The sequence below is a fragment of the Rhinopithecus roxellana genome, chromosome 17 (assembly GCF_007565055.1).
Source record: "Rhinopithecus roxellana isolate Shanxi Qingling chromosome 17, ASM756505v1, whole genome shotgun sequence".
In the NCBI taxonomy this organism is placed as follows: domain Eukaryota; kingdom Metazoa; phylum Chordata; class Mammalia; order Primates; family Cercopithecidae; genus Rhinopithecus; species Rhinopithecus roxellana.
In genome coordinates, this window is record NC_044565.1 from 39,587,577 (window position 1) to 39,611,301 (window position 23,725).

General features: G+C 38.5%; 1 protein-coding gene across 4 annotated transcripts in view; it reads right to left on the reverse strand.

The window, feature by feature from the left end:
* LOC104678996 (WD repeat-containing protein 35-like) overlaps positions 1-23,725 on the reverse strand; it is a 77,739-nt gene that overhangs the window by 46,355 nt on the left and 7,659 nt on the right. For all 4 annotated transcript variants that reach the window (XM_030920682.1, XM_030920681.1, XM_030920683.1 and 1 more), the window contains 8 exons: positions 23,287-23,358; positions 21,190-21,282; positions 19,228-19,356; positions 15,362-15,495; positions 14,315-14,480; positions 13,078-13,223; positions 9,050-9,175; positions 6,319-6,504 (listed from right to left, as the gene is read on the reverse strand). In XM_030920682.1, the coding sequence (XP_030776542.1) occupies positions 6,319-6,504; positions 9,050-9,175; positions 13,078-13,223; positions 14,315-14,480; positions 15,362-15,495; positions 19,228-19,356; positions 21,190-21,282; positions 23,287-23,358 (1,052 nt within the window). The remainder of the gene's footprint in view (positions 1-6,318; positions 6,505-9,049; positions 9,176-13,077; positions 13,224-14,314; positions 14,481-15,361; positions 15,496-19,227; positions 19,357-21,189; positions 21,283-23,286; positions 23,359-23,725) is intronic.

Below are 23,725 nucleotides of genomic sequence, written 5' to 3' on the forward strand. Positions count from 1 at the left end.
ATCTCATCTTGTTTCTGCCCTAATTGAAGAGGACTAACAATTAACAGCAGAAACAATAGTCAACACCATAGACATCTCAATTGGTTCAGCTCACACAATTCTGACTGAAAAATTTAAGTTAAGCCAACTTCCCACTCAATGGGTGTCAAATTGGTTGCACCCAGATCAGCTGCACACAGGAGCAGAGCAGTCAACAGAAATTTCAAACAGGTGGTATCAAGAACCTGAGGCATTTCTTCAAAAATTGCAACAGGAGATGAAACATGGCTTTACCTGTATGATCCTGAATGCAAGGCACAATCAAAACAATGGTTACCAAATGGTGGAAATGGTCCAGTCAAAGCAAAAGCAGACTGCCAAGAGCAAAGGTCATGGCAACAGTTTTCGGGGATGCTCAAGGCATTTTGCTTGTTGACTTTCTGAAGGACCAAAGGACAATAATGTCCACTTATTATGAGAATGTCTTGAGAAAGTTAGCCAAAGCTTTAGCAGAAAAATGCCTGGGAAAACTTCACCAGAGTCTCTCCCCAGCATGACAATGCTCCTGCTCATTCTATTCATCAAAAAAGGGCAATTTTGCAAAAGTTTCAGCAGGAAATCATTAGGTATCCACTTTACAGTACTGATTTGGCTTCAGGCTTCCTTTTGTTTCCTAATCTTAAAAAATCCTTAAAGGGTACTCATTTATCTTTAGTTAATAATGTAAAAAAGACTGCATTGACATGGTTAAATTCCTAGGACCCTCAGTTCTTTTGGGATGGACTAAATATCTGGTATTATTGCTTACAAAAATTTCTTGACCTTGATGGAGCTTATGTTGAAAAATAAAGTTTCTATTTTTATTTTTATCTGTTAATTCCATTTTTCCATGAACTTTCTGAAGTTCCCTCATATTTCTAAAGTTTCTGATCAGCTATAACCTCAAAACTCATTTTTATCCTATGATCAGTTATATAAGAGCTAATTTCATTTGTTACCGTTGCACCAAATGTCTCCATCTCGTTCTCCTCCTTTGAAGCAATATATAAATGACATGAGAAATTCAGAAAAATTCACTTAACTCAAAAAAGACATGATTCAACCTAATGAAAATGGCTTATATACAAATAATCATCAATGACCAATATTAGGAAAATAATCAAGCATAATGCACATTTTACATCATATTGTTTTAAAGTGATCATTTCATTTTTCTTACTATTAGTCTCCGTTTCTGTATCTTGTACTAAGAATATTATTCTACTTAGATGTTTTTCCTGACTAGAACAACAATTTCAAATAAACCAGTTCTTTATGCACTATTAATACAGACTTTCTTTTTTCAGCATTTGATTAAAATTTGTTTAATTACTCAAAACATCTCAGGTACCCCATAGATAATATACATCTACTATTACCCATAACATTTTTTAAAAACTAAAAAGAACTCACTGAATTAATTTCATAAATATAAACCAAATAATAAAAATTATATTTTAAAAAATCATAATTTACCCTTCCACTACTTAAAATAAGCTTATTTACTGCCACGAAATACCACAAACAAATTGTATTTTTAAAATACATCTTTCGGCCAGGCGCGGTGGCTCAAGCCTGTAATCCCAGCACTTTGGGAGGCCGAGACGGGCGGATCACGAGGTCAGGAGATCGAGACCATCCTGGCTAACACGGTGAAACCCCGTCTCTACTAAAAAATACAAAAAGCTAGCCGGGCGAGGTGGCGGGCGCCTGTAGTCCCAGCTACTCGGGAGGCTGAGGCAGGAGAATGGCGTAAACCCGGGAGGCGGAGCTTGCAGTGAGCGGAGATCCGGCCACTGCACTCCAGCCTGGGTGACAGAGCGAGACTCCGTCTCAAAAAAAATAAATAAATAAAATAAATAAATAAATAAATAAAATAAAATACGTCTTTCATTTTTATCAGTTATACATGCTAGTAGTTTCAAAAATCAAATAGATCCACAAGGCTTCTTACTAAAAAATGGCAGCTCCCCCTAAGTTCACATTTCCTGCTCCCTTTACCGATCCTTTTGCTATTACCTGCACAAATCTAAGTAACGTGTTTACACTGCTACTTGTTTTATTTCAATTTAATCCATTAGCTCTTGCCTCCCCACTACAAATGACAAGTCTTTAGCTTCCTTTCATTCCCTTTTCCACCCACCCCTTTCACACAGGGGCACATTTCCGTCCCTCTCTCTATTTTTAATGCCATTTTGTCAGATCAAAATTTAGGGTTGAGTATGTTTATTATACTTCAGTTAAAAGGTGTTTTAAGTTTAAAATGGGTGATTACATCATTTTGACTATGTAAATGCTATTCACAACTCAGTCGTCAAGTATATCATGATTTATTTTCTTTTCAAGCATATTCTTTCTCTGTAGTTGATAATTGTATTTTTTTCTCTTTGATTAGTCTTCTATAGGTTTATTACTAACAGAAATCCCCAATAATCCCTGAATTATGTATATCTTGCTGCAAGGGCTCAAATATATCAGGTAGACTATTAATGTCATCCCCCTGAATTTCTCTTGGAGCCTTCTGACCTTCTCTCATCTGACTCACTGGACATGCTGCACCACGGTCAGCTGGTACACTCTTCCTCACTGGTGTCCACCCTACTATTTCTTCTGCTTTCTTGATTTATTCCTCATTTTGTTAGACTATTTCCTAAAGTAACTTCCTAAGATAGGGAAGCTTGGAAGGGAAATTTTTAGTGAGTTACACATCTAAAAATGTCTGTATTCCACCCATTTATTTATTTACTTATACTTTGAGACAAAGTATCACTCTGTTGCCCAGGCTGGAGTGGAGTAGCACATCTCGGCTCCCTGCAACCTCTGCCTCCAGGGTTCAAGAGATTCTCCTGCCTCAGCCTCCCAAGTAGCTGGGATTACATGCACCCGCCACCACACCTGGCTAATTTTTGATATTTAGTAGAGACAGGGTTTTGCCGAATTGGCCAGGCTGGTCCCAAACTCCTAACCTCAGGTGACCTGCCCACATTGGCCTCCCAAAGTGCTGGGCTATGCTCATATTTAAAGTAGTTGACTTCAGCCATGGAATTGTAGATGGAAAACCACTTTGCCTCCAAATTTTAAGGCAATTCTCCAAAACATTGCTGTTGACAAGCAGAATGTCACTTTATGATCCCTGACGTTATGAAATCTGTGTTTCCTCTCTGAAAGTTTGTAAGATTGTTGTTTTCTCTCCAATGTTCTGAAATTCCACAATAATGTGTCTCGATGTGGAAATGTTTTTATTGACTGAGCTAGGCACTTCCAATCCAGGACATCAAGGAAAATTTTCCTGAATTATTTTTCATACTTCCTCCCCTATATTTTGTATATTTTGCCTGTTCACTCTTTTTTATTATTTTTATTTATTTATTTATTTTTGAGAGAGTCTCACTCTGTCGCCCAGGCTGGAGTGCAGTGGTGTGATTTCAGCCCACTGCAACCTCCGCCTCCTGGGTTCAAGCAGTTCTCCTGCCTCAACCTCCTGTGTAGCTGGGACTACAGGCGTACGCTGCCACGCCTGGCTAATTTTTTCTTTTTTTTTTTTTTTTTTTTTTTTTGAGACAGAGTCTCGCTCTGTCACCCAGGCTGGAGTGCTGTGGCCGGATCTCAGCTCACTGCAAGCTCCGCCTCCCGGGTTCATGCCATTCTCCCGCCTCAGCCTCCCAAGTAGCTGGGACTACAAGCGCCCGCCACCTCGCCCGGCTAGTTTTTTATATTTTTTAGTAGAGACGGGGTTTCACCGTGTTAGCCAGGATGGTCTCAATCTCCTGACCTTGTGATCCGCCCGTCTCGGCCTCCCAAAGTGCTGGGATTACAGGCTTGAGCCACCGCGCCCGGCCTAATTTTTTCTTTTAGTAGAGATAGGGTTTCACCATGTTGCCCAGGCTGGTCTTGAACTCCTGAGCTCAGGCAATCTGCCCACCTCGGCCTCCCAAAGTGGCCTGTTCACTCTTTTTAGAAATATTGTTGAAATGCTAAGCTTCCGGGACTGGTCCTCTAACTTTATCCTTTCACTCCTATTTTCCATGTCCTTGTCCTTTTGCTTTACTTTACAGGTGTTTTCCTTCATTTTACCTTCTAATCCTCCAGCCAAAGTTTTCATTATGGTCATAATATTTTTAGTTTCCAAAAGCTTCCTCTTTTATAGTATCCTTTTCTTATTTGATGGATGTAATATCTCTTAACTCTCTGAAGGTAATACTGATGGTTCTTTCGAAATAATTTTTTTTTTTTTTTTTGAGATAGAGTCTCAATTTCGCCCAGGTTGGAGTGCAATGGCGCGATCCTGACTCACTGCAACCTCCACCTCCCGGGTTCAAGCAATTCTCCTGCCTCAGCCTCCCAAGTAGCTGGGATTACAGGCGTGCGCCACCATGCCCAACTAATTTTGTATATTTAGTAGAGATGGGGTTTCACCATGTTAGCCAGGCTGATCTCGAACTCCCGACCTCAGGTAATCCGCCTGCCTTGATCTCTGAAAGTGCTGGGATTACAGGCGTGAGCCATCATGCCCAGCCCTGAAATAATGTTTTTCAGATGTGTCCTTCCTGCATAGTCCCTGCTTCTTCCAAGTTCATTTCTACTTGTGTTTAGCTGCCTTTCTCAAATGTCTGGTAATCCTTGTCTAACTGCTTATATTTAAGAGTCAGACATTGAAACGCTGTTTGGAACAGAGTTGTCTATAAGTGAGCCTCACTGACTGGCGTCTTTACTGTAAAGTGATGGGCAGGGCTACTTCCTTGGGGACTCCCGATCTCAGTATCTTTAGAAAGCTTTTCTCTTGAACAGGCCGAATTCTCCTGAGAAGACTTCCCACCTCAAAGCTGAATGCTTGGCTGCCAGTGTTCTGGGAACCAAGTAGGAAAAGAAGACTGGGGTCATGTTGAATAGGAAGCTTTTAATGTAATTGTCCTGTTTTCAGCAGAGTTCCCCCACCCTCAGCTCTGCTTGATGCTCTTCAGCACAGAGACTCTTTGATCCTCTCTGGAGAGTAAACCCCAGTCGTTGTAGGTGGCAGAAGGGCAGCTGCCTATGGACTCAGTATAGGGGAGTGGGATCACCTTCTTCTTATGTTTTTTTAAAAAGTTTTCTCTTTTCTGCATAATCTCTGGTACTTCCAAATTGCTTTTTTGCTTGTTTCTTTCTCCTACCAGGTACCCCCAAGTCCTGTGCCTCTTTGGAATCCTGTGATGTAAGCCAGTTGCCTCTGTTTTCTCCCTGAATGGCTTATGATTCAGCTTTCTTAGGTCTGCTAAGGTAATTACCGCTAATCCACCTACTCTAACCTACAAAATGTTGTTGCCATTTCCTTTCCATTTCTGCTCCCTATGGGCTTATGACTTTTTAAAAAACATCTTTACTGTCATTTAGCAAGGTTCAGGAGAGAACACCACCAAACATGGCTGTTCAAAGAGTCACCTTTAAGAAAAAACTCTTTACTTTTTAACGGGATAAAATAATTGATAACACAGCTAAAGACATCAGTAGTCCTTTTCAGAAATATTTACATACTTCTGCAAATATTTAAGTTGTTAGTATACTTTTTAAAGACATATTTATATTATTTATGTTATGCTATGATATATTAATTTTTACAGCAATATAACTCCAAATAAAAGTAGATTTCTCCACTTTGGGAGGCCGAGACGGGCGGATCACGAGGTCAGGAGATCGAGACCATCCTGGCTAACATGGTGAAACCCCATCTCTACTAAAAAATACAAAAAACTAGCCGGGCAAGGTGGCGGGCACTTGTAGTCCCAGCTACTCGGGAGGCTGAGGCAGGAGAATGGTGTAAACCCGGGAGGCGGAGCTTGCAGTGAGCTGAGATCCGGCCACTGCACTCCAGCCTGGGCCACAGAGCAAGACTCCGTCTCAAAAAAAAAAAAAAGTAGATTTCTCAATGTCAAAAGCTACCCAAACTGTCATAAGTGTTCATTGCTGCATTTCTCCAGCATTTATGCATAGTAGACATCTGGATGTTCATTTTTGCTCATGAAATTTTAACTTGAAAAAGGACTGTGGTATTTTAAATATATTTCAGAAACAAAAAGCTTCAGTATTGAACCAGTCAGTATGAACTGCCGTGTGATTAGCTGCTTGAAGAAAAAAAAATCAGGGACACGGCATCAATGGAGTCACAGAGTTTTCCAAAATTGATCTAGACCAATAGGGCCAACAGATCCAATGTTTTGATGTACTTGCCAGTGTAGAGGCCATGCTTGAGAAGGTAGAAAACTATAACCCAATTCTGCCAAGCAGTTAGCCCATCTATGTCTTAAGATACCAAGAAACACCTACCTGAGGATGATTTTCATCAGCTTTTGTAGCCAAAATGCAGAAATCGCCACAGGTAGTAATAGAAATGAGACCCTTCACATATTTAACGTGTTTTTCATTGTGTTTTATATCCCAAAAGACAACACAGTGCTCTGGACGATCAGGTCTGGTATATGCATAAACCACAGTATTTGAGCAATAACCCCACTAGGAAGAAAGGAAGGAGGAAAGGGAAGGAGTTTGAAAGGTAGAAGAACTATTTAGCATTAGGAAGCAAAATCGTATTATTTTATTTTTACTCTCGAAATATTGCAGATATTTATCACTGCTGACAAAATATATTCTTCAGAAATAGAAGACAGATTCAACCTTTTATAAAAATAATAGAGATTTATAAAACAAAGAATGTACTGCAAATATAAATTCAGTTTGTCTAACTTTCCTTATTTGGTAAGATTTAAGCTTCAATGGTAAAAAATTTTCAGTAATCAATAATAGCTAATGGAGAGGGGACAACAGGTAGCATGATCCCTGTCAAAGTTTCAATTGTGGATCTCCAAGTCAAAATTCAAAAATAGTCACTTTGCCTTTTTACCCCATCCATATTTTTTATATTTGCTTTCATCAGAGTAATATATTCACATAATATATGGTCAAATAATCCTACCTGGCTTATTTAAAACAAAAACAAATGCAGAACCCCCTGCCAAATTTGCTGTCTGGAATGGCCATGTACAACTTCTTCAATTGCAACTGTTCTGGTATTTATTCCTGAATCACATTATCTATTGATTACGGAACTTACACACTTACAGCTTTCCCTTCTAATCTCCCAACATGTTTATATTTAATTTTGAATTAAAAAATGAAAATATATAAATTATATTAAAAATATAAAAAATATGTTGATATTACCATAATTGTGTCTACCATTCAAACTAAGCTAAACCATGTTTAGCTTTTTGTATCCTGATTACTTTCTAAAATAAATTTTTTACTTTAAAATAGTTTTAGATGGACAGAAAAGTTGCAAAGATAGCACAGAGTTCTCATATACCCCTCATCCATTTCCCTTATTGTTAACATTTTACATTACCGTGGTATATTTGTCACAACTAGGAAATCAACATCACTATTAACTATATTACTATTAAGTAAATATCATACTTTATTTAGATTTCATTAGCTTTTCCCGAATGTCCTTTTACTATTCCAGAATCCCATTTGGGATACTTAGATTTAGTCATGTCACCTTAGGCTCCTCTGGGGTGTGACAATTTCTCAGTCTTTCCTTGTTTTTAATGACCTCAACAGTTTTGAGGAGTACTGGTCAAGTATTTTGTAGATTGTTCCTCAATTTGGGTTTGTCTGATGTTTTTCTCATGCTTAGATTGGACTTCAGGTTTTTAGGAAGACCAGCACAGAACTGAAGTGCACTTCTTTATCATGCCATATCAGGGGGTATGTGATATCCACATGTCATTCCTAATGATGCTAACCTTTATCACTTGGCCAAGGTTTGATTGCCAAGTTTCACCAATATAAAGCTACTTTATTTTTTTCCCCTCTCCATACCCTACTCTTTGGAAACTAAGTGTAGCCACACTCAAGCCAGGGGAACAGGGGACTATGTTCCACCTCCTGGAGAAGGCAATACCTAAGTAAACTGGAATAATTCTGTAAGGAAGATTTGTTTCTTCTCCCCCATTTATTTATTTCTTCAAATAATCCATCTATATCAGCATCAACTCTTGGGCATTTATACTTTGGGTCACAATAAAATAATACATCATTTATTTGATTCTTCAAAGTGCTCCAGCTTTGGCCATTGGGAAGCTCTTTCATGTTCTTTTGACATTTCCCCATCCTTTTGTTGTCTGAGCACTTCCTTACTTGCTGGGACTATAAACTGTTTCAGGCTTACCTTGTATTTTCCCTGCCCTAGTCCTAGAATCAGCCATTTCTCTAAGGTCCTTCACCTTTCAAAAATTAAATATAGAAGATTTTTATAACAAATAGTTTACCAGATCAATCTCATATTTGAGAGCTTGCTTCTGGATCAAATGTTAAATTTAAGATAAAATACTGATTATATATTACGTTGCTTATTCTCATTTTCTCCTTCTAATCCATTCTCTGCCCTTCTCTACCCTGCTGTGAGCCTTGGAGCCTAGTTTCTATGAACTCCATCACCTGGGCTACCTGGCCATCTGGTTCCCAGTTGGGTTTCACCAATAGAAAGCACCAGCAAGTGGAGAGGTGAGTTGGAATATTTATTCCCCAAATCCCTCTCTGCCTGGCCGGTTGGCAAGGTCTGGGCTCCTGCAGAGCAGCCCCTCTTGCACAGCCACAGCTCTTGTGGGTTCCAGGAGCCTGACTCCTTTGTCTTGCCCCTTCAGGCCCAGGGCTGGTGATGGCTTCTCATTGATGCTAATCTTTGGGTGCTACTTTTTATCATCCCTTGCTGTTCCCCTTAGCCCTGCCCATATCTCTGTAATAAGTGTTTCATCAGTCTCTCTTCAATTACTCCTTTGAATGTACCATCTGTTTCTGGCTAAGACATTGACTCATGGAGTAATTTTACTAACTATATATAGTATTCTAGAAAAGTTTACTAGGTCTAAGGTCTTTACACAAAAAGGCTTCCTTTCTGCTAGCTCCTAAAATAAGACAGCTTTGAATACACTTTGAGCGACAGCAAAATTATTTGGTAAGAAACACTGTTTATTTTACAACTGCTCTTAATATTTACCTTATAATTAGGTCGAATGTTTGCAAAATATATAAAGGAATCAACAGCTAGTGCGATTTTCAGTCCACCTCCTTCCCAAGATAGTGCAGATATTTCCTTCCCAGGAACTTTCAAAGTACCCAGATGCTGAAAAAGAAAGTTATCTTTAACCTAAAGTATAACAATTAAATACAAATTACCACCAATCACTTCATAAAGGTCAAAAGTGGTATGATTTATTTTGTGAAAAGTTACTACTCACTTTAAAATCATGTTTCTTCAATTTTTATAATGAAAAACATGCATATAAGAAAAACTTGGCCGGGCGCGGTGGCTCAAGCCTGTAATCCCAGCACTTTGGGAGGCCGAGACGGGCGGATCACGAGGTCAGGAGATCAAGACCATCCTGGCTAACACGGTGAAACCCCGTCTCTACTAAAAACTACAAAAAACTAGCCGGGCGAGGTGGCGGCGCCTGTAGTCCCAGCTACTCGGGAGGCTGAGGCAGGAGAATGGCGTGAACCCGGGAGGCGGAGCGTGCAGTGAGCTGAGATCCGGCCACAGCACTCCAGCCTGGGTGACAGAGCGAGACTCTGTCTCAAAAAAAAAAAAAAAAAAAAAAAAGAAAAACTTACGAACTATATCCAAAGAATAGCAAATTTCATCAAATCTAAAATGCCATAGACTGAAACATGCATTTTTATGTACAACTAAGGAAAGGAAAAAACACATTGCTAATTAAAATATAGCAACTTTGATTATAAGATGCCTCCTCATTTTAGAGTTATAAAAAATTACATTTATTAGAATCAATGAAATATTATATTAGCAAATTCAATCATAAAGTCTTGTCTTTCTCTTTCATCCCCTCATACCCAACTAGTCACCAAATCCTATTGCTTTTACTCCTTTCCACTCTCTGTAATTACCTTTTTAATGGATTGAATTGTGGTAATAGCTTCCTAACTTTAAGTCTTACCTTTCATCTGTTTCCTTATTCTCCCCCTCTGCCCTCCCAATTCAATCTCTACTGTGCTGTCACAACTATCTTTCTGGAACACAGATCTAATCATAACTTACCCTGCTTTTTAAAAGGTTTAATAACTTTTAAAAATCAGTAACTCCCCACCATCACATTCTTTAGCATGGCATACAATGCCTGTTTCCCATCTTATCCAAAACCATAGTATGTGGCTTAATATCCCACTATTTAGCCATAACTGCTGTGTGCCTGCTCATGAAGGAACTACTCTGCCTCCACACCTTTGGCCTATACAATATCCCTTCTGCCTGAAATCCCCTTCTCTTTTCCTCACAGCTCCCTGTCCTTACTGGTCCTTGTCCTCCTGGAGCACGCCTATTCATCCATCAAGATACAGCTCAAATACTGCTTCCTCAACGAGTCCTGCCTTCTCCGACTCTATGGTTCCAAAGAATTAGAGAATGAGCTCCTTAAGAGTACTAACTGCATCATATTCACATTTATTTCCCTTTCCATTAATAGATTATTTGATAAACTGATAGTCAATATATATCTCCAATAAATATACATTCAAATTAATTTTTTCATATACTAATAGTACTTCTTATGACCAAATTAATGAGTGAATAAATGAATACAAACACTTTTTTAATGTGGCTATAAAACAACCAAACATTTTTAATCTATACCTTTCATTTGACAGAATGATACAATCAATGAACTTTGCTGGTATCCCTTGTTCTAAGTAGATATACTCTAGGGTCAAATTTAATGTTACTATAGTTTGAATGTCTGTCCTCTCCAAAACTCAGGTTGAAATTAATTGCCATTTTGACAGTATTGAGAGATGAGACCTTTAGGCAGTGATCAGGGCCTGAGGCCCTCATGGCTGGGACTACTGCCATTTTACAAAGGGGAATTAGGTCCCTTCTTGTCTCTCTGTTGCACTCTCTTTGCCCTTCTTCCTTCCACCATGCAATGATGCAGCAGGAAAGCCCTCACCAGATGTCAGCACCTCAATACTGGACTTCTCATCCTCCAGAACTGTAAGCCAATAAGTTTCTATTAACATACACTATGCAGTCTGTGGTATTCTGTCATAGCAGCACATAATAGAGTAAGACAAATGTATTGAGCTCCATTTTGCCAAGGAAACCAATGGAGGAAAAAGCTCAAAGTTTTAACCTAGGAAGGTCTGATATCTGTCTTGCTACCTGTATGAAATTAAAGGGGAACCAGCAAGCTCTCTACAGTACTCTTGGTATTGATCCATCCATAAGAGGAAGAGAATACAGCCATCTTCTAACTACAAACCAGTCAGGATGTGGCAGTAGCAAGGAAAGAAAACCACCTTTTAGTAAGCCTTCATTACGTGCCAGGCACTGTGTAGGCATTTCCTCATTGTAATCTCCTTTAATCTTTACAACAGCACCATGACATATTTCCTTTATTTCTGAAAATAACTAAACTGTGTCTCAGAGGCTAAATAACTTCTCTATGTCAAACTACACTGTAGAAAATGAATTCAATGCCAGATCAACTTGACTACAAACCCTATGCTCTGTTATCTCCTACCATGGCTAAGACCACAGTGCAAAAACCAGGAGCCCCTGGACCTCAGAATTTAAAAGCAAATTCTTCTCTGAGGTTTCCTTAAGTTTAAATCGTTATGTTTAAATTGTTAGATAACTTCCATCCAGGTTATCTTTCCTACCTTAACAATAACACAGATCCAAATAATTCCCCATATATTCACTCACTCAGAAAATACTGACTACTATGCCCTGAGGAACTATGCTAGATACTTTTAGTTACAGCTAGACCAAAACCCACTTACAGTTTCAGTTTAACCCTTAACACATTATTTTGCAAGATAAAAAAACAGACTTTAGAACCCATGTTTTTCTACCTGGGGAAGGCTGAACTAACAAAAATAAGCAGATAAAACATGATGACAAATAAGTAAATGGCAATCAACAAAAATAACCAATAAAGAATATTAAGAAGGAGGTTATAAATATAGAAATAATTAGAATGCAGATTTTTAATTATTTAGGAACCTTGAAAACTATGCTTTTTTTTTTCCCTTCACTTTTACATCTACCAGAAATATTGTCATTTGACAATGTATAGGGAGCATCTACTTTCTACAGTATATTCTACTGGGTAACTTTGAGATACTGATTCAAAAGCATCAGAAGACATCATTTCTTGCCCTAAAAGAAATTATTAAAATACACAAAAATAATATTAAAACAACTGGTACAAGCTTTTATGCAGCCAAAAATACATATCACTGTAGTCTATGGTGAATTTATAAAAGCCAACAGGGTATCCAAAAGGGACAAAATATAGTATTGGGTTAGAAAATAAGACATTCAAAAAACGTATTAAGCTTAGTTATTAATAAGCTCTCACTTCCTAAATTATTTAAAATTCACAATATATTAATTATTCTACTTGACATTTTCCAATGCTACTTCTGAAAATTCTCTTTTAAAATTAAATTTATTAAAAATACTATTGAGAAGGATAATACCCATATGTACATTTATGAAAACAATGCTTGTATTTTAATGTAGCATCACTTAAGATTAATTATTAAATTTTCTTCAAATAATTGATTACTTTGCAACAAATTAAAAGTATTAGAAGTTTGGAGGAAGGACAGACAGATATGTATGTTTAACATCTAAACACATGTAAAATATCACACTAAAAATCCGAAAAATTAATCTGAAACAACTATATTACACTAAATACTACTCAAAAGCTGGCTATGAAAAGAGACACATATTCGGATCACAGAGAATTCAAAATAACTGCTCCATGGTGATTTCTTATGTCAAACTTCACGTTTTCTGAATGTATAAAATTGTAACTTTTATTTTATAATTATAAAACTATAAGATTATAAAATTCCATGATAAAATACAACAAAGATTTATATTATGAAGATGAAATGTCCCTAAAAGAAATTACACCATTTCCTTTGTTCTTTTTTCCCCTACCTTACTCACTGCACATTTAAATAGAAAGAAAGAAGAACAAATTTGAATGCATTTACCTCACCAAACGGAGTGTAAAACTGCACAATGTTCACATTTTTGTCCTGTGTGGCCGCCTTCTGGAAGCCCGCCACAGCTAACACACTGCCTATGTGGTTCCACTGGACGCCTACTACGTACATGCCAGTGTCAATCAAAACGGGATCTAGTCAAAAAGAGAAAAATGAGGTCACTGTGGGAAAAGACGTAGCCTACAGAATGTTATACTCTTAACAACAACTTTTAAATACTTTTAAAACTTTCCACGTTTTTAAAAAAACAGGGCTGGGTACAATGGCTCACGCCTATAATCCCAACACTTTAGGAGGCTGAGGCGGGCGGATCACTTGAGTCCAGGAGTTCAAGATCAGCCTGGGCAACATGGCGAAACTCTGTCTCTATGAAAAATACAAAAATTAGCCAGGGGTGGTGGTGCACACCTGTGGTCCCAGCTCTTCAGGAGGCTGAGATGGGAGGATCCCTGGAGCCCTGGAGGCCAAGGCTGCAGTGAGCCAAAAATGCACCACTGCACTCCAGCCTCGGCAACAGAGCAAGACCCTGTCGCAAAAAAAAAAAAAAAAAAAAAGATTAAAACTTAGAAATTGAGGCCAGGCGCCGGGCGCGGTGGCTCAAGCCTGTAATCCCAGCACTTTGGGAGGCCGAGACGGGCGGATCACGAGGTCAGGAGATCGAGACCATCCTGGCTAACATGGTGAAACCCCGTCTCTACTAAAAATAGAAAAAACTAGCCGGGCGAGGTGGCGGGCGCCTGTAGTCCCAGCTACTCAGGAGGCTGAGGCAGGAGAATGGCGTGAACCCGGGAGGCGGAGCTTGCAGTGAGCCGAGATTGCGCCACTGCACTCCAGTCTGGGCGACAGAGCGAGACTCCGCCTCAAAAAAAAAAAAAAAAAAGAAATTGAGGCCAGGCACAGTGGTTCACGCCTGTAATCCCAGCACTTTGGGAGGCTGAGGCAGGTGGATCACGAGGTCAGGAGATCGAGACCATCCTGGCTAACATGGTGAAACCCCATCTCTACTAAAAATACAAAACATCAGTCAGACGTGGTGGCATGCACCTGTAGTCCCAGCTACTCAGGAGGCTGAGGTAGGAAAATCGTTTGATCCCGGGAGGCAGAAGTTGCAGTGAGCCAAGATCGTGCCACTGCACTCCAGCCTGGGTGACAGAGTGAGACTCTATCTCAAAAAGAAAAAAAAATAATAAATTAAAATAAATTTTTAAACAGAAAAATTCCTTACTTTGGTCATTCTCATGTCTCATTATTTGGCATCTTCCATTGTCGAAGCAAACAGCAAGGCAAGGGCAATCAGGCTCCACATAGCCTTCTGTGCCATGGTACCAATGAATCCCAGCAATGCTGATAGCTCCAGTGACATTCACCAAACAACTCAGTTTCATTTTCATCTAAATAAAATTGTCTAGATTTAATATTTTACGTTTTAAAACAGAACAGTATAGATATAATCTCAATAGAGTATTGTAGAAAGAATGCTGAAAATACAATCTAAAAATCAGGTGGCAAATTAAAGCTTAATCACTTTACTGGTATACAGGCATGGACAAATCACCTAAATGTCCATTATTCCCACATGTAAAAAATGAGGATTAAAAAACACTGAGTTTTTATGAGACTCAAATAACAAGTATATGAAAGTACTTTGAAAACAGCAAAATGTCATATAAAAGTTCATTATTTTACTTCCACCAGTGAGTGGATTTACTTAGTGTCCTAAACCTTGCTAAAAAACAAAACTGCTCCATCAGTAATCATAGATTATAGCTAAACCTTGCAAAGCCAGAATTTTTCTCCAGATTATGCTGCCTGATCCTATTCTATTTTACCTTCTTTCCAGGGATTGATTTTTCTCACCATTTAAGTCTGTCATTCTTTTTACAAACAACCATTGGTAGCTTTCTACAAAAATACCCTTTGGTATCTACATGTAAACTTTGGCTTCAGATAACAGAAGACACTTAAAAAACTTAAACTGCACATCGCCCTACTCATTATCCCTCTGCTTAAATGCACTGACATCTTGTCCTTTCTACCTACCAAAAAAATTGGAACTAAAAGTTACACTCTAACTTGTGGCACTAATTTGCTTTGAGAAAACCAAAATTTTATTTAATTAAAAAAAAATTTAGATGATTGGGAAAAAGAAAAAAAAATCTGAATTGAAGACTTTAATTACACAAACCATCATAACAAATAAATGTATATACAAAGATGAATATGTACGATCATATAAAATTATATAAATAAGACTGATGATACACATACTTACTATAAAATTTCCTTGATTATCATAAATGTGTATTTCCCCATTTGCCATTCCAAAAAGTAAGACTTCACTGTCCGCAGACCATGTTACATGGGATAGCTGTATACCCTTCAGGTCTTTTCCCCAAATACGATTGCCTAAAACAAAACATTATTAAAAGTTGTTCAAGGCCATGATCCTCCAACAACTGCTTTCGAAATGTTTGTTTTCCTAAAGATCTTGCAAATTCTTCACAGCATTCATGCATTCATTCAATTTATTTGGCCAATAAATATTTACTGAGCACCTATATGTACCAAATACCTGAAAAGACATTTGAAATAGTAGCTGTTTCAAACTTTCTCCCCTTTCTTCTAAACTCTGATGCTGGATCTCACTCCCAATTAGCAGTTGAGCCCATCTTCAACTTTGGAAAGAAAATAAAAGCACCCAAAAAACAAATTCCTCATTCCCATCTTCAACAATTCAGAACATAACTGAATCCACACTTACACTTTCTGCTTTACCCACTAATACAAAAGAAGAGGTATTTCCCCAGTCAGTCCCGTCTAAGGCTAATTCCTCTATGTATTCTCTGATCTAATCCCTTCCTACCTTTGCAAAGATCTCCCTTTATTGACTACTCTCATTTTCTCTTTCTCATTAAACTCTTCACTCCAGTGCTTTTTTTTTTTTTTTTTTTTTTTGGAGACGGGGTCTCGCTCTGTCACCCAGGCTGGAGTGCAGTGGCCGGATGTCAGCTCATCGCAAGCTCCGCCTCCCGGGTTTATGCCATTCTCCTGCCTCAGCCTCCAGAGTAGCTGGGACTACAGGCGCCCGCCACCTCACCCGGCTAGTTTTTTGTATTTTTTAGTAGAGACGGGGTTTCACCATGTTAGCCAGGATGGTCTCGATCTCCTGACCTTGTGATCTGCCCGTCTCGGCCTCCCAAAGTGCTGGGATTACAGGCTTGAGCCACCGCGCCTGGCCCCAGGGCCTTTCTTATGTGGATTTAAACACATGCAGATCTATTTCTCTTTGAAACCACCAGCTTAAATAAAATAAAATAAAATAAACACTTTTATTAACCCCGAGTTCCCCCTGTAACTACTATCTATTTCTACCATTCCTTTCCCAATCAAACTTCATGAAAGAGTTCTTCACACCTATAGTCTCCACTTCAACTCCCGCTCAACCCTTAACCCCTCCCAATCTGGCTTCTGCCCCGCAACTCCATTGAAACTGCCTACAACATACACTATTTGGGTGATGGTTATATACTAATAGTCCAGACCTCACCAATATTCAATATATCCATATAAAAAACCTGCACTTGTACCCCCTAAATCTATAAAAATAATAAATAAAAAAAGAAGAAACCAAACCTGTTGACACCTTGATCTTGGACTTCCAGAGTCTAGAACTCCGAGAAAATAAATTTCTGTTGTTTAAGACAAAGAAAGAAACTGCCTTCATGGACGTCACTGATGGCTTGTTGCTAAAGCCAATTGACACATTTCTTTTTTACCACTCCCTCCTTCTTGAACTCTCTTTGCTGCCATTAGCCCATATACTCCTTTATCTCCAAGACTCCTACTTTTCAACATCCTTCTTCTGCCCATCCCTGAAATGTTGCTGATTCCCGCCCCCTCCCCGGGACAGGGTCTCACTCTGTTGCCCAGGCTAGAGTGTAGTGGTAAGATCATGGCTCACTGCAGCCTCAACCTCTCAGGCTCAAGCAATCCTCCCACTTTGGCCTCCCAAGTGATTGGGACTACAGGAGCGTGCCACCACACCCAGATAATTTGCTTTTTTATTTTCAGCAGAGACAAGGTCTTGCTATGTTGTCCAAGCTGGTCTCAAACTCCTGAGCTCAAGCAATCCTCCTGCCTTGGCCTCCCAAAGTGCTGGGACTGTAGGCATAAGCCACTATCCCCAGCCTAAATGTTGCTGATTCTTAACTCTACAGATGCCCTTAAGTTTTGTTCAACTGCTTCAATGGTTTAAATTACCATGCATATGCTGGTGGTTCCCAAAATTTTGTGTTCAGCACAGATGTTTTTGAGCTGCAGATATGTATGTCTAACTACGGTCTGGATAGATTTACTTGAATGGCCTATGGCATGACAAAATCAACATATCCAATAGAGAAATTTTCCCTTAAAATCATTCTTTCTCCACACTATTTTAATGAAAGGCATTGCCATCCATCCAGCTGCCCAAGCTGAAACTCTGGATACTGCCCTGGGGACTTCCATCCTCTCATCCCCAACCTTAACTATTCTGCCTCCTGAGTATGTCTAAAATCTACTTACTTCCATTCCCTTGTCATTACCTGGATGGCTACCATCCACCATAATCTCTCACCTGAATTGCCAGAGTTGTTTCCTGATACAGCTACCCATTATCTTTCTTTCCTTTCTCTATTCTTCATATGTAGCACAGAGCTTTTTCTAAGGAACAATCTTATCACATTGCTCCCATTCTTAAAACTTTTCATTGGCCTCCCAAGTGCTGTTGGACTTAAGTCCAAACACCTTAATATAAATTATGATCGGCATGATCTGGCCTCTGTTTCTCTCTCTAGATTCACTGCATACTACTCTTCACCTTCAGTATTATACCCTACTGATAATCAACATTTTTCAATGGCCCAAACATAGCTAAGTGTAACTCCTCTGGACCTCCTCAAATGCTATTTCTTTTTTTTTTTTGGAGACGGAGTCTCGCTCTGTCACCCAGGCTGGAGTGCTGTGGCCGGATCTCAGCTCACTACAAGCTCCGCCTCCCGGGTTCACGCCATTCTCCTGCCTCAGCCTCCCGGGTAGCTGGGACTACAGGCGCCGCCACCTCGCCCGGCTAGTTTTTTGTAGTTTTTAGTAGAGACGGGGTTTCACAGTGTTAGCCAGGATGGTCTCGATCTCCTGACCTCGTGATCCGCCCGTCTCGGCCTCCCAAAGTGCTGGGATTACAGGCTTGAGCCACCGCGCCCGGCCCTCAAATGCTATTTCTTAGAGCTGAGACATTCTACACACCAATCTACCTTGTGGTTAATGCCTCAGCATCAGCATCACCTCCTCCAGGAAGCCTTTCCTGATCCCTCCAAGTCTGCATTAGGTGGCCACTTCTACATGCTCCTGTATTTTCCCCATCTTGGCACTTATCACAGGGTACTGTAATTTCTCGGTTATTTATCCATCTCTCCTGATCTAGGTCTGGTCATTGCTGTACCCTTAGTTCCTAAAATGATAGCTGTTGCTTTATAGGCTCTCAGAAACACTTGTTGAATACATGAAGTTACACATACACACACACATACATACACACACACACACACACAGAGAGAGAGAGAGAGCGCGCGAGCACGCGCGCCAGAGAGAAAATAAAAATGATTTAAAAATATATTATTTATCTACAGAGTTTCAAATTAAAACAAAGGTGCAGACTCTCAGAAGACCCAGTTTTATCTATTACTAGAATTTGAAAAATGTGGGTTTTTAAGGCCATAAACTACAACCAACAATGACATGTTCAGTTCTAATAAAAATGACCACAGACTTTTTGAAACTAAGGTCTACGTATTTGTACAGACTAACCAATATTAACAGAAATTACATAATGAGGCAGACATGTTTAAAATAATGCTGAAAAGTTAATTCACTTTTTTCAATGCCACAGTAGAAAATAATAGACTTTTTTCCTTGAATATACATAAAAACAGATGGTTAAAACCAAAGAACAGTTCTTGAACATCATCAAATTGTATATCAAATATTTTCTTTTTGTCTATTTTTCAATCAGAGTGCTAACATATAACTAACTTAAATCTCTAAAGAAGAAAACTGTCAGCCAGATATTGATCTTAGTTCTATGTCCAATCAATGCATTACCATCCACTGAACCAACTATCACAGCCCCATCTTCATATGCAATGCAGATCTTCTGTCCGTCAGCATTCCAGCTCATACTGCGAACAACTGATTTACTTCGATTGGTGGTCATCTCCTTAAACCAAGAGCCTGTTTTCACAAATTTAAAAAATTACAAGTCAAAACTTTCATATCTATTAAACAGTACTTAAGAATTGAAAGCAATTATAAAGTACACCATGGGATAAATAACTGCAAAAGTTTCTACAACCTGAGACATTAAACTATAAAGCTTCCAAATCCAACAAAAACACAATGAAAAATTAACTTGGGCTTAACTGATAACTGCTTCAAAGATTATCACAGAAAACATAATAAATGCCCATCCTTTGTTTCCTCTTTCTTTCTTTCCCTGTCTCTTTCTGTCAATTAAAAAATAAACTTAATTTGCTTTTTCAGAGCCAAAACTACTGCTTTTTCTGAAAGCCTAACTTTTCCCACTTGAACAATATGGTTCAGATCATAACCAAGAAAAAAACTCCAAGTAACAATAACTTTATATGTACACATAAACTCTCCAATGAATAATTATGAGCATATTAAATACAACATATTAGTTACCATCACAAAGAGAATGAAGCCAAAAAATACACAGCATATTAGGTAAAACCCTAAGTAAGCCTGCTTGAAAAAATTCTAATCAGTTTATATTACATTAGTGATGCCACATCTCTAATGCTGAATGACAAAAATATTCTAGTTGTATGCAGGGTAGGAATGAGATGTAACTTGTCTTTTAGCATAACCAAATTACAGGCAAAAAAAATAGGTTATTCGGTTTTTGTTTTTCTTAAAGGCTTTTTGACATACCAGCATAGGAAACTCTGGCCTGCAGCCAAGAAAATAATCATGCAATTTGGAATAACTGGTCAGAGCAGGGTAACAGAATCCAGACTGAGACCCAGAGAAGACCTGAAGACCTACCTTGGAAACAGACAAAGTTTATTCCAATCCACTGAACTTTCACATTCTATCCCCTACACACACACGTACACACACCTTTTTAAAAATTAAAGTATTATAGTATATCTTTAGTGAAGACTTTTTAAATGGTATGCCCTGCCATTTAAAACAGCACACAGGAACTTTTCAAAACCGCACACATAAACTTTTCAAAACAGCACACATGAACCAAGGCACCGTTCCCTTTTGAAGATGATGGCTACAGGCCTTAGGAGAACATGTATGATGAGCTGTTTTTCTCGTAGAAGTGGTATATCTAAGTAATCCTTCTTTTACCCTCCCTTTCTCTTGTAGACAAGAGGCACAAACCGTGAACCAGTAGTCAGAGTTGAGATAAAATCTGTATCCATAAAAGAAAAGGAAACTAACTGGCCCATGCAGGAAATGAATTATTCTCTTTGACTTCTTACTAAATGTGTTTTCATCTACTGAGATAACTCTAGCCACTCATTTATTCATTCATTCAACAAACATTGATTGAACGTGTACACTGTGCTATGTATTATAAAAGGTTCTACATATAAAACGATGAACAGTCATTTTCCCTTTCCCCTCAGAGCTTACAGTCTACTCAGGGACCAATATTAAATACACACTTACATACACATAAATGTAATTATAAACTGGAACTACCTAGGAAGTAATTCTTATTGGAAATACAGGGGAAAAAAAGAGCTATCTCAAGTAGAAGCTATTCTTCTGCTAAGAGTCTAACTTCATTTTGGAGATAGCCAACGATGACCTAATTCACTTTCTTAATAACAGGGTTAAAGTAAAAAAAAAAAAAAAAAGTGAAAAGTAGGCAGCAATAAATCCAGAAATATTACCACTGTGCAGTCAGGATGAACTCCTGTTGTTAGTAAAAGGGGTCTATTTTGGAGATGTTATGTATCCATCCAAATACTGTAAGCTAGATGTCAACATGTGAAAAATTAAATAAGCTCTCCTAGTAATGTATACCTTTATATAACATCCACAGAATGATAAGCCCGTTTTCATCACTGGTAGTCAACTTCTGATACTGCTCATTCCATGTTACAACTTGAACAGAACCTAGAACATTATAAAACAATTTAGAAACTTAAAGGTTACAATTGATTTCAAATTTATATTTTTATATAAACACCAAGATAATGTTAAAATCAATATGGTTCCTGCACAGCTAACTAGTCTTTAATATTCCTTAAAACCTATTCATAGGATGCAGTTATTGATATCACTAATTTTCTATAACAATGCATAATACTGTTTTTCATATCTATCCCTATTTCATCCCAGTGAAGACACCTATCATGGCGAGCTACAAGAACTACCATATACCTGATGACAGAAACAAATACAAGCATGGTTTACCCAATTGGCCTGACTCCCAAAACTAATGATGTCCAAAGGACACAATACTAAGTACTTGTTTAGGAAAGTTTTATCATTTTTGGTAGATATGTCCCATAATCTCTCTTCCGCCAACCCCTCTCCCCTGTTTTCCATTCTATTGATAAAACACTCTTGAGCATATCTTAAACCTCCAGGGTACGTGAATAATTGATGACTTTTAATTTTTTAATCCCTAAATACTTTAGTGTACATGTCCTAAAAATAAAGACATTCTCTTCCATAACCATATTACAAATTAGGAAGTTTAACACTGATATACTATTATCTAACTCACAGTCCATACATAAATTTTATCAATTGTCTAAATAATGTCCTTTATAGACACTTGTTTTTCTCATTCCAAGATCCAATCTAGGATTATACAATGCATTTGTATGTTATACGTCTCAATCTTTAGTCTTTTTTTTTTTTCTTGAGACAAGATCTTGCCCTGTCACCAAGGCTGGAATGCACCGGCACAATCGTGGCTCACTGCAGCCTCAAACTCCTGACCTCAAGGGATCCTCCCACCTCAGCCTCCTGAGTACCTGGGACTACAGGTGCACAGCGCCACGCCTGGTTAGTTTTTTTTTTTATTTTTTGTAGAAACAGGGTCTCGGCCGGGCGCGGTGGCTCAAGCCTGTAATCCCAGCACTTTGGGAGGCCGAGACGGGCGGATCACAAGGTCAGGAGATCGAGACCATCCTGGCTAACACTGTGAAACCCCGTCTCTACTAAAAGAATACAAAAAACTAGCCGGGCGACGAGGCGGGCGCCTGTAGTCCCAGCTACTTGGGAGGCGGAGGCAGGAGAATGGCGTAAACCTGGGAGGCGGAGCTTGCAGTGAGCTGAGATCCGGCCACCGCACTCCAGCCTGGGCGACAGCGCCAGACTCCGTCTCAAAAAAAAAAAAAGAAAAAAAGAAACAGGGTCTCATTATGTTGCCCAGGGTGGTTCCAAAACCCTAGCCTCATGCAATCCTCCCACTTTGGCCTCCCAAAGTGCTTGAACTATAGGTGTGAGCCACTACGCCCAGTCTCTTCAGTCTCCTTTAATCTGGAATCATAGGACAGATTCTAAAAAGGATTATATATATAACATCCATAGACAGGAGTATTTTCAATATATAAAATAACAGCTACGTTCTTCTAGATTTATTTAAAATGTTGTTTAATCACATAAAAGTTGAATGACTCTACATTGTATTACTAATGTCTCAACAGAAATGATTACAAACAGCTCCCAACTTACAATGGTACTACTTAAATGACTTTTCAGTGGTGGGAATGCAATGTGCATTCAGTAGAAAACGTACTTCGATTGCCTATACAACTACTCTGTTTTTCACCTTCAATACAGAAATCAATAAATTACATAAGATATTCAACATTTTATTATAAAATAGGCTTTATGTCAGATGATTGTGCCCAACTGTAGGCTAGTGTTTTCTGGGCACATTTAAGGAAAGCTAGGCAGAGCTATGACGTTCAGTAGGTTAGGTGTATTAAATGCATTTTCAACTTACAATGGGTTTACTGGAACATATCCCCATCATAACTCAAAGAGCATCTGTACTTTAAATATTACCATTATTTAAAATGTTGACATTTCTGCATTAAGTAGAAACTTCCTAAATGTCTAAATACCACTCAAACATGACTTAAAAGAAATTGCATGACTCACCACTATGACCTTCAAGAGTGTGACGCATAGAAAGGTTACTGGGGGCTGCAAGGCTCCTCAATTTTGCATCATCTAAAACAAAACAAAACAAACTACTATGATAAACATATAAAAGTGACATATTATAAGATTTTGACTCTTTTTGTATTCCTGGGCAGTATTAATCATTTCTCTAAGTATGCCTCATTCTGATCTATTTTTCTCATGGTATAAACAGAAACAATAACACATATCCCTTGCAAAGACATTCTGGTAAAATAAAGCAAAATATATAAATCAACATTGTTTACTCATACATTACATATATTAAAAATCATCACTGCTTTTTATGCCTTTCCAAAAGACCACAAATAGAAATATTTATGGCCTACAGATTGCAAACTCTACAGCTTACAAGGGATCAAAACAGCATAGACTTTGAAAATGGCTTTTTGCTAGA